The 12,224-nt window shown below is 39.2% G+C and overlaps 1 protein-coding gene across 1 annotated transcript; it reads left to right on the forward strand.

Moving 5' to 3' along the window:
- Positions 1 to 621: 621 nt before the first annotated feature.
- TRH (thyrotropin releasing hormone) lies at positions 622 to 7,262 on the forward strand. Its single transcript, XM_070735752.1, has 3 exons — positions 622 to 715; positions 1,765 to 1,980; positions 6,141 to 7,262. The coding sequence occupies exons 2-3, from the start codon at positions 1,779 to 1,781 to the stop codon at positions 6,608 to 6,610; spliced, it is 672 nt and encodes a 223-aa protein (XP_070591853.1). The 5' UTR covers positions 622 to 715; positions 1,765 to 1,778; the 3' UTR covers positions 6,611 to 7,262.
- The last annotated feature ends 4,962 nt before the right edge of the window (positions 7,263 to 12,224 follow it).

Below are 12,224 nucleotides of genomic sequence, written 5' to 3' on the forward strand. Positions count from 1 at the left end.
TATTTCTGTGCCGCCCAGTCCCGAAGGGACTGCTGCTCAGACACTATACTTTTCCGCCCACTCCCCAAAAAAATTAGAGGGAACACTGCCTGCTTTCTGTAAAATTCAAGATTTTGCACGAAGAGAATCTATATGGAAATGAGAGAACTGTGAATTATAGTCTAGCAAACTCTCAGTTACTGAACTGCAAATTCACAAGTAAGAGGACACCATAAAAAGAGAAGAAATTGCAAATAATATCGTTTATTGATTCTATTTTGCTCTTCAGATCTCATGAATGACCTGCTTTGGCTTGGCTCATAACAATTGTTTGACATATACACACAGCCATATCCCTCATCTTATCTTATTTCCTGAAGCAATTCTTTTCCAGCAACCCTTAGCGAAGTGAGGTCAGTTCACAACTGTCAGAATTTTAACATGCGCACAAATTTCAGATCCCTGACATCAATGAAAGGAGGCAGGAGCAACACAGTACATCACATATATTACCTCACAACTATTTGCATAATTGGTCCAGAGGCAGCGCTCTATAAGAAGGGAAGAAGACTTAATCTACCCAAAAGAACTCAGGAGCACTTCTGGTGGATGTCATCTGTGATTCAACGGAGGAAGGCAACTTTGAAGCTGAAACGTGTAAGTAGCTACAGAAAAATAGTGAGCCGACGCAATTCTTTCACCACCTGAGCCAAGGATTAAAGCACCTGGAAGGAAGGTAATAAATTCCATTTACTTTCCCTCTGCAGGCTGTCTTGCCTACATAAACTTTTCCTTTCTTATAAACATCTCACAGATTTATCTATTTGTGCACAGCTGTTATTCAATTGTTCTGAGTAGTTAATAAAGCAGGCTATTTACTGGATTGGAAAAATATACCTTCTGAATTTAATCTTATTTTGTAACATTTTCAACCTGAAGGGGTAATGGAAATGACAAAATCTCTCTCTCCCCCCCCTTCTTTCTTTCTTTCTTTCTTTCTTTCTTTCTTTCTTTCTTCCTTCCTTTCTCTCTCTCTCTCTCTGTCTCTCAAAAGGATAAGTGTTAATTGTTTGCTCACAACAAAGAATCAGATAGAAAAGATCTTGAAAATTGCAACTGCTGTTAACTTTGCCAGCAAAGTTAAAATGTGTTTTAAGTCATTTAGTTATGTGTTAAAAAAAGAACAGGTTTCCTCTCATTTTCAAATGTTCTGAAAACATTAGAATCTATTTGACTGGCGTAAAAAACACGGAGTGATTTTAATGAAAATTGTAATTGAACCATGCGGATTTAAAGCATCATTTGACAGCACAGTATAATACAAGCATTGTATTCATGTTATGATAATTCTGTATAGGTATTCTACTTCAGATATAAAACATTCAAAAGAAATGGTGTACAGTATATAATATGACACATAACTTGTTCTGATGCATTGATACGAAGTTTATATAGCCTTAGATCTTTAATGTGAATAGGCTTCAGATAAACCACATGTTTAAAAAAGAATAAATCAGACTGTTTTCTCATATTGTAGTTCTCATCTTTGCTCAGGGAGGAACATCAAATTCATATGAAGATCTTTAGGGAAACCTAAGTGAGCTTGCAGAAAATTAAAGTGACAAGTAATCATTCCCATGGGTAGTTTCATTAGAAGTGAATAAAAACAGAAGAGTGTGTCTTTCATATCTCCCCTCCATGCGCCACTTCCTCCCAAGTGATTAGCAATGCTGCATTTTCTACACCTTTTTAAAAAAACCAATTTTCTTTACATTCTGCTTATAGGATCTTGCTTTGCCATGTCCATCTCCATTTGGCGGCAGCTGCTGTTTCTAGTCCTGGTTTTTACTAGTGTCTGTGTCAACGTGGGGCAGCAATTTCCAGAAGAAGATGAGAACGATGAAAAGAGTCTCTTTGATGACCTCTCGCCAGAGGCAGAAAGCCTCATCTTAAGTTCCATTTTTGGAAAAGTAGAAGATGCAGGAGAGGATGTGGATAAAGGTAAATATGAACACGAGAACCTCTATGGTTACATAACTGGTGAAAGTTCCTTTCTTGTTCCTGTTTTGTTTACATGCACAATTTCTGCTCAGAAAAAATCTTCATAGTATTTTCCCTCTTTTAAGCTGGTGGAAGTGGAGCGGGGAGAGACAACTGCTAAAATATACAGCACATCTTTCTTGGTTGCTGAAATGGAGAAGAGTTGTGTTATATCTTAAAGCAAATTTGAAATCCTAAATTTTTCAGTTGTATGCTGGTGGGGGGTTTTGAGGATTGTAATTCAACATCTACAGAGCACGCCAATTCTGGGAAGGCTAGACCAGTCTCCCTGGAAAAAAGATTTTATTTATTTTTATTTATTTTTTGTCCAATACACAATACATATGGAAGAGAATAGACATTGAGTAATATATATAAAGATAGTATGTAAAAAAGAAGAGAAATATATGAGAGGGAGAGAATATATATGATATATGAGATAAGGAAAGACAATTGGACAGGGGACGTTAGGCACACCAGTGCATTTATGTTAGCCCCTTACTGGCCTCTTAGGAACTTGGAGAGGTCAATCGTGGAGAGTCTAAGGGAGAAATGATGGGGGTTGGGGGTTGACACTATTGAGTCCGGTAATGAGTTCCACGCTTCAACAACTCGATTGTTAAAGTCATGTTTTTTACAGTCAAGTTTAGAGCAGTTAAGATCTCTTATTTTCTACTACAGTATATTCAACGTTCAAATAAACAAGCCACTATTATAATTTTAAATTTTAATATTTGCCCTTCCCAGCGGTGTTGGGAAAGAGCTCTGAAGAACAGCTCGTATTCAGGGCAGTCAACATTTAGTTGACTAGACTGCTTATTGATTTTTTGTTTAACAGTAATAGTGGTGTAGGGCTCTTCACTCCACTCTCTGTAAAGCCACAGGGTATTCGCCACAGGCCAGAATGTATTATGCGACATGTATAGCTCTGCTTTCTTTTAAAAAAAAATAGGTAGCTGGTGGTTTTGATACAATAGTCAGAAAGTTACAATTTCTGCTTCCCCACATTTCTTGACATCTCTATACAGGGCTCACTCTACCTTAGGCCAATGATCATAAATTTTCAGGATTAGACAAATACAGAACTCAAAGGCCTTCATGTGAACCATATCAACCATTTCCCTTCTCCTAAATGTAACAAGGATATAAAGACAACAGGGTTGTTGGGGGTTTTTTTGGAAAGCTTTATTTTTCCAGTCTGATAACTAAGCAATGTGACAGTCCTATAATTCTTCCACTTTGCCTCCATCTCTTGTCTGCCTTCAAAGGAAAAGAGAATGTGGACAAGTTTAATGGCTTAATTGTACTATCATTCTGGGATTAATTAGATCTCTGTCAGCAATACTAATGTCTATGATAATAAGACATTACTCCTGTCCTGAAATGCAATTGCTGTTAAATTCTCCAGTGACTTAATTAAGGTTTCCAATCAAAATGTAGCTGGATATCTGGTGTCTTTGGATCCTTTTCTTCTGCAGGTTATCTGTGCAGGACAGAGAGATCCAGGGGTGGGCTACTGCCCGGACAGGGTGAGCGCAGTGGGATAGCGAAAATGGAGCTCCACCCCAGAGCACCCAATTTGCACTGAAAGATGTTGAAAGAAAATGCCGAGTGCCCTGCATAAGCCATGCCCACAGTGTGATGATAAACATTTTGATAGCCCTTCACTGGACAGATGCTATAGTGGCTTCCTGCCAGTTTCACTTAGGTGATCTTGAATCACCTGGGGATATCTTTCTTCTTTTTCTCCCTTCCCAATTTCCCTACAATCAATGTCATGACGGTTTTTTAATCAACTCAAGCTCCAGCTGCCCCAGTGGGAACTTGAATTGACTAAGGTTTTCTATTGTGTGTGGGGGAAGAAACTTTTTTGGGTTCTTTTCTCAGATTCTTGCTATCACCTATAGCACCTTTTTTCCCTTGGGTGCTGAAAGAGTGTGTCTGTGCACTATTGTGCATGCGTGAGTGCAGACACCCATAATTCAATGCCTGGGGAGGGAAAACACAGCTTTCCCCGCCTCCCTGGAGGCCCTCTGGATGCCGGAAATAGCCAACTTCTGGTGGGCTCAGAAGGCTTGTGTTTCACCCTCCCCAGACTGCAAAGGCTTCTCTGAAGCCAGGGGAGGGTAAAAACACCCTCCCCATCCACATAGAGGCTATCTGGAAGCCAAAAATGCTCTCCCAGAGCCTCTGTGTGAGTCAAAAATCAGCTGGCCGGCACACACATGCATGTTGGAGCTGAGCTAGGACAAGGACAATGGTTTGTGTGCCAGCAGATATGGCTCCACAATCCACATGTGGCACCCGTGCCATAGGTTTGCCATCGCTGACCTATAGCATGTTTGCCTGGGGTGTTATATGACTGAATGGCAGACAGGGTCGCTATTTCCATTCTGTCATACTGACTTTGATAATGGAGTTGATGGCAGATCAAAGAATGGCAAATCTATCCAAAGAACTCTACACATACCATTCCGTATGTTTGAATCTTCCCTCTGATTCTCTATCTAAATGGAGGAAGTCTAGTGATAGCTGGAAGATATTCTTTTTTATAAACAGCCGTGTGTAAAATGAAGTTCCTGAAGAGCAACATCTTGTGAGGAATGTCCAAAAATTGTTCCTTGCCCTCAGAATATACAAGGCTGTATTTCTTGTGCCTGTAGCCAAACCTCTCTGTGAATAATTTAACACTTATTATAAGACTATGCTTGACGAGTGTATGGAATCTCACATGAGAGCTGCACATTATTTTAATGTCAATGTGTTACTGATATTGAAGGAGTCCAACCTTTTCCTCTATTAATAGTGAAACCACCACTCAAACCACCATTCTCCTTCCACTTTCCCAAATAGCTGTCCAATCAATCATTTCAAGTCATGTTCTTCAGTCAGAGGTTTCAGTCAAATATTGGAAAAGGTATTCACGATATTTCTGGAATTTTTGCATTTAGAATCTGTTTTCAAGTAGAATCCACTCATATGTCTATGGATACTTGTCTGTGCCCAATGATGGGCAGCTACAATTCAAAGCATCAGTGATGGGCACCTACAATTTGATAGTTCAAAATCGCAAAGCCCACTTGCCCAAGAAAGGCAATTTTAAACTGGGAGGAGCAACCTGTGGGAGGAGGGGCTGGAGGAATGCAGGTAACGTTCTGGTAAATTCCAAAATATGCTTTTTTTCTAAGATGCAACTGGACTTTCTTGTTTTTCTTTGAAAAATGATTTATTTCTCACCGAAGAAACTTCTTCAGCTGAAGAAGCTTCTTGGATGAAAAGCGAAACATCTTCAAAGACAAACAAGAAAGCCCAGTTGCCTCTTGAAAAAAAAGCACCTTTTGGGACAACCATGACCTGGATGACTGAGAATCTGCATGGACAATCTGGTAAACTGGGTATGGCAGCCATTTTGGAAATGAACAAGCCCTATTACATTAGCCATTTCACAAAGGTACCCATAACATATTCTCTTTTGGGTTATTTTTTTTTATTTTTCTCCACTCAAAAAACATGTACAATGTCATATACCATCAATCTGCATTACAGTACAATAATTATCCATTTACCTTTGGTATTTATCATCCCACAAATCCCTTTTCTTTTGTCATGTGAAAAATCAAATATAAAAATTTCCAGTATCCTTAATCAAATTTGCAACGCCATTAGCTAATAAATCTAATCCATTACTTTTACTCATCTAGTACATTTGGGCCAAAGAGAGCTCTAACAGGGCTAACTTTCAATTTTCATACATATTTATTTATTTCATATACATCTCAGAATCCTTATCCTAGCTTAATCGCCCTTTTTAACCAAAAAAACAAACATTAACAAAAAGAAAGAAAAAACCAAATTACTTGTTTCTAAACATCCCTAACTCTAAACACCTATCCCATAATATATTCTCAAAGATCTTGTCAACTCCAGGGAATAGTCTTACTCCCTTATTTATAATCCACCACCAAATATTATATTTTAAACCCTTGTTTTGACCATGATCTTTTTTTTTAACCAATTGTGCCTAAGTCTTCCTGAGTCAAATTGAATAATTATAACTTGCACAAGAACAACCCTTTGGCAATTTCCAAATGTGCAGTAATGTGAAACCTTTATTTGTACAGAGCCAGGTGCTTCTCAACTGGATTGGATCACCAAAAGGCAGCACCCTGGGAAGAGGGTGGTAATGGATTTGGAGAAGAGACAGCATCCTGGCAGAAGATCTCTCTCGGATCAAATCCTCAGCATTCCAAGCAGCCAGTTAGTTTATCTGAATGAATTATCCAAAAGGCAACATCCAGGCAAGAGGTTCTTGCCTTACACCAAGCGACAGCACCCTGGCAAGCAAAGTTGGGATGATGAAACTGAGAGTGAAGAAACCTTAGAGAAGCGGCAACATCCAGGCAAGAGGTATTTGGGTTCACAGACCCCAGACAATAATATTCTCTGTGACCCACAGGAATCCTCTGAATGCAACAAAGGTAACCTGCTGCTAGAGTGGCTAGATAAGATAAGCAAAGTCCACGGTGAAGAGAAGAGGCAGCACCCTGGAAGAAGTTCTTTGTTGGATGGTGAAATAGAAGCAGAGGAGTGAGATACATTGCTTGTGTGTCTGTGTGTGTCTGCGTATTCGTTGTTTCATTCTGGATGATTTCTGAATGATTTCCCCATCTCCTTCTGCTTGCTAACTTCTCTGAAGGCAATTCTTTATAAAGAATATCACACAGAATGGTGGAGTACGGTAGTCCAGATTTAGCAGTCTATGGACATGTGGATTTCATTTTAAAGAAAAGACTAAGGGGTTTCCTTGAGCGACAGATAGTTGGGTTTGATACTTGTTTAATACAAAGTTACTCATAAAAAGCCATATCGTACCTTTTTTCCCCAACTGTGCATGGACCAATGATAAATATATGGGGAAGGTGGGAATTGTCATACTAGAAGACTAATTCGAGCTAATCTTGCTGCTCACTTCTGCTGCACCAGCAGCAAAGAGTCATGCTTCCTATTCAAGTCTTGATATTCTCCCATTACAGATATGAATAAAAATTCCAAACGGAGAACTGTAATTCAGCAAGGATTGTGTAAAAGATCATGGCTATTACATATAATTTATGTCTGTAAAAGAAATGATTTGGTCAACACTCTTAATTGTAAAAGATAAATGATTACAACAAAATTACCTTGATGCAGGACCTTTCCAGGTACTTAATAAATTTGAAGTGGATAAAAGAAAGGGAGAGTTCACAATCAGATTCTTGTCATAAAGACAATGTTGAGTATGTACTGTAGATCCACTGGAATATTGTGGTTAGTTGTTGTTAGTTGTGAAGTAGTTTCCAACCCCTTACAACCCCATGGGTAATGTTCCTCCAGGCCTTCCAGTTCTCTACCATCCTCTGAAGTCCATCTAAACTCACACTGACTGCTTCAGTGACCCCAACCAGCCTCCTCATTCACTGTCGTCCCCTCCTTCTTTTGCCCTCAATCGTTCCCAGCATTAGTCTCACCTCCAGTGAGTCCTTCTTTCTCATTAGGTGGCCAAAGTATTTGAGTTTTATCTTCAGGATCTGGCCTTCTAAAGATCAGTCAGGGTTAATCTCCTCTAGGACTGACCGGTTTGATCGTCTTGCAGTCCAAGGAACTCATAGGAGTCTCCACCAGCACCATAGTGCAAAGGCCTCGATTCTTTGTTCCTCAGCCTTTATTATGGTCCAACTTTCACAGCCATACAACTTGGAAAACCATAGCCTTGACTATGTGCACTTTTGTTGGCAGGGTGATGTCTCTGCTTTTTTGTGTGCTGTCTAGGTTTGCCATAGCTTTCCTTCCCAAGAGCAAGCATCTTTTTATTTCTTGGTTGCAGTCCCCATCTGCAGGAAAATAAAATCTGTCACTACCTCCATTTCTTTCCCATATATTTGCTAGGAATTGAGAGGGCCAGATGCCACGATCTTAATTTTCTTAATGTTGAATTTCAAGCCAACTTTTGAACTCTCCTTTTCCACCCACGTCAAGAAACGCTTACGTTCCTCTTCACTTTCTGCATATCCGAGGATGTTATTTCATCTAGTCCCACCTTTCTCATGATGTGCTCTCCATATAAGTTAAATAGGCAGAGTGACAGTATACAGCCTTGGTGGACTCCTTTCCCAATTTTGAACTAATCAGTGTCCAGTTTTCACTGTTGCTTCTTGACCTGGATATAGATTGCTCAAGAGGCAAATAAGATGGTCTGATACTCCCATCTCTTTAAGAACTTGCCACAATTTATGATCCACACAAAAATGTTTTAGCATAGTCAATGAAACAGAAGTAGATGGTTTTCTAGAACTCCCTAGCTTTCTCCATGATCCAGCGTATGTTGGCAATTTGATCTCTAGTTACTCTGCCTCTTTGAAATCCTGCCTGTAGTTCTCAATCCACATATTGCTGGAGCCTAGCTTGTAGGATTTTTGTAGCATTGTAGTAAGAGCCCCCTGCAATAATCCATCCATCTGCAATATGGATGTATTAAAAAAAGGAATCAACACAATGGCTTTTTAGATATTATCTATTCACCTTGAAGATCAAAATCATATTATCAGACCTGTTTGGTTGCATTACTTAAACCAGATCTTCCCAGTCTGTTGTTGTTGAAATGAGTTGAAGTATGATTCTCATTGTTCTCAATCTATATATCTGTGCTAGATGCCTCTTTATAGCCCAACACATTTGCAGACCTTCAGATTAAGGAGGGCTCATGGTATGATTTAGGATTACCAAGGTGTGAATGGCGTAATCTCTGGAGAATTAGCACTATGGGATTTTGTAGTAGCTGGAGTTGGAAACTTAATATGTCTATCCTTGTCCTTGTACTAAGAATGATCTCTGGGCTCTTAGATTTGAACGATCCTTTTATAAATCAAGTTGTTATTAGTTAATCAGAAACGCAAAGGAATTTGAAGATATATATGGAGAGAATTATCGATAGAAAATATAATATCAGTTGCTCATATTATCCATTTAGTTCTGGAATGAGAAATGAACAGTGTCTTTATAAAAAAAGAAATCTATTCCACATCGGTAATCAAACTGTAGAAGGACAAAGGACCTATGGCTGATATTTGATATTCTCCAACTAACTATCATAATATATATTATTTATTTCTGTACTGATACAATATACCTCTCTATGTAGCAATGCAGTTTTCAAATCATATTTTCCATTGATATCATTTTCCATTCTGATACCTTCTCAGTTGGGGGAGGCTGTAAAATTACCAGGTACAAAGCTGTGATAATATAAGATGTTTCTCTGTGCTTATTGCTAAGGTAGAGGAAATTGAAGTCCAATCAGGAAATATACACTGAGAAAGATGCCTGTTTTATCAATTAAACATTTCCTATTATTACAAGAATCAGTATGAAAAATCTATAGCCAAGAATATCTGGTTCTAGCTGCTGGGTCGAATAAAGTGAAAGTAAATCTTTCAATTCAAACTGATTGGCAAAACTGTAATGATCGGTAACAGCAACAATGAAAACTGAAACGAGGAACTACTAGACATCTTCATCTTATTGTGTGGATTTTAATTTATAAATGTGGAAAACTCTGCTTACCATACTCAGAAGTAATGTATTCACTTTCTGTGAATTAAAAGTGTTTAATTGCCAAATAAAACAATAGTGTTCCAATTCAGCTTTCATTTTTATTGTACAGAAAGAAAGTAAATAAACAATGTACCAAATTAAAATTGACTTTGATTTTGAAAAGTGGGGAAATTAACGCAATATAACAAGGGGACAAACTTGATATTTTAAATCAAAACTTGTATATGGCATTTTATATTTGTATACAATATTAATGAAATGTTCATATGGAAAACTGTTTTGTGCAAAAATAGATTTCTCTTTGAAATCTTTTTGATACATGTTTAAAAAAATGCAACACAAACAAAAGTAGCATCTGTGTAGTACTTGGACTGAATCATTTAATGGGCACCAGGTAGACCATTCCTACTGTCTGGCGTTCAAATATTTAACTGGATTAGTTGACATAAGATTCATAGATTCTAATTTACAGTTCATTTCTGGCTAGTCTAGAGAAAACCAGGACTTGGGGGGACAGGATAACAGAATTCCAATACTTGAGAAGCTGCCACAAAGAAGAGGAGGTCAAATTATTGTCGAAAGCACCAAAGGACAAGACAAGAAATAATGGATGGAAACAAATCAAGGAGAGAAGCAACCTAGCATTAAGGAGAAACTTCCTAATGGTGAGGAGAATTAACCAGTGGAACAGTTTGCCTTCAGAAATTGTGGGTGCTTCACAGAGGTGGGCTACTGCCTGGATGGGAGGGATGCAGTGGGGTAGTGAAAATGGAGCTCCACCCCAGAGCACCCAATTTGCACTGAAAGATGTTGAAAGAAAATGCAGGGCCCTTTGGTAGCCCTTCACTGGTGCTTTATCACTGGAGGATTTTAATAAAAGACAGTCACTTGTCTGAAATAGTATAGGACAGTGATGGCAAACCTTTTTTTCCCTCGGGGGCCAAAAGAGCATGCATGCACACTATCGTACATGTGTGACAGTGAAGGGCTATCAAAAAATTTACTACCACACTGTGGGCGTGGCTTATGCAGGATGCCCTACATTTTCTTTCAACATCTTTCAGTGCAAATTGGGTGATCTGGGGTGGAGCTCCATTTTTGCTACCCCACTGCATCCCCTCCCTTCTGGGCAGTAGCCCATCTCTGAGGTATGAATGCCCACACCCATAATTTAATGCCTGGGGACGGCAAAAACAGCTTCCCCTGCCCCCCAGAGGCCCGCAGGAGGCTGAAAATGGCCTGTTTCCCAACTTCTGGTGGGGCCCAGTAGGGTCTTGTTTCACCCTCCCCAGGTTCCAAAGGATTCCCTGGAGCTGGGAGAGGGTAAAAATGCCTCCCCCATCCCCCTGGAGGCTCTCTGGAAGCCAAAAACACCCTTCTACAGCCTCTGTGCAAGCCAAAAATCAGCTGGCCGGCATACAGATGCACATTGGAGCTGAGCTAGAGCAATGGCTCATGTGCCAGCAGACATGGCTCCACGTGCTACTTGTGGCACCCGTGACATAGGTTTGCCATCACTGGTATAGGATCTCCTGCTTCAGGAGGGGGCTGGACTAGAAGGCCTCCAAGGTCCCTTCCACCTATTCTCATTCTGAAATCTGCATGTTGTAAGGAATGCACACTGGTAATCTATTTCTACACTCTGGGAGAAGCAGGTAGGGAATTTCTGCTATTGTGTCATCATCACAGAAGGACATTCACTTAGACTGATATAACATATAAACTTTGAAGCTCCAGATTATTGCTACCTCCCAAAAATCTACTGAATCCATTCCAATACAATTAACAGTTACAATTAAGTAACTTCTGAACTTGTACTTAATTTACTTGATTATTATAATCAATGAGCCAGATAAAAGCCAAAAACATACAAAATCATCACAACCAGAATATGATATTTCATATGTTTAACCGCACACAACTTAGCCACAGTAATACTAGCATTAGACTATAAATATGAACTCTATATAATAAATAAATGTTCGTCCTGAATATTGATGCAGAAGAGGCAAAATAAGAACATTTTGTATGTCATTGAGGAAATTACCAAAAGCAGTAGGTAGGCAATGGTTTGAATCTCCTCATATCCACATGAACAAATGTGTTCAACTAAGGCGTGTATCTATTGGTAGGAATTTTGATGACAACATGTTACACTGGGTCTGAAAGTGATAGAGAGGTCTTGGGAATCTACCTTCTTTCTGGTCGCTTGTCAGCTGCTGTGATGGACCCACTATGCTGGGAACTCCATACCTTCTTGGAGGATCCCACACTTTGAGGCACAGACCACAGAGATGGCACTTTCCTGAAAATTTTAGAGAAAATGCTGTTCAAGGTGTTTGGTGTGGACATCATTTAGGTTTCTCAGTGAATCTGGAGGCAGTCCCAATCAATCACTCATTCCAAATGTTTCCCATTGCATCCAGAGGCCAAAATAGCTTCCATTACATATTTTTTCTCTCCCCATTCCAATTTTAAGTATATGTTGTAGGGAAATTTTTCATGCACCACAGTGATCTATGAAACATATGATGACTCTTATAATGCAGATAATTCCAGATGAAAGACTGACAGGGAAGGGTCAATAAACGTTGAGTACAGTTTTCTGAAAGGTC

The sequence above is a fragment of the Erythrolamprus reginae genome, chromosome 2, assembly GCF_031021105.1.
Source record: "Erythrolamprus reginae isolate rEryReg1 chromosome 2, rEryReg1.hap1, whole genome shotgun sequence".
Taxonomy (NCBI): domain Eukaryota; kingdom Metazoa; phylum Chordata; class Lepidosauria; order Squamata; family Dipsadidae; genus Erythrolamprus; species Erythrolamprus reginae.

Bases quoted from the DNA above. Each gene is read 5' to 3' on its own strand.
- TRH (XM_070735752.1), top strand. From the start codon at position 1,779: ATGTCCATCTCCATTTGGCGGCAGCTGCTGTTTCTAGTCCTGGTTTTT. The intron at 1,981-6,140 runs GTAAATATGAAC...TTATTTGTACAG, and splicing joins AGGAGAGGATGTGGATAAAG to AGCCAGGTGCTTCTCAACTG.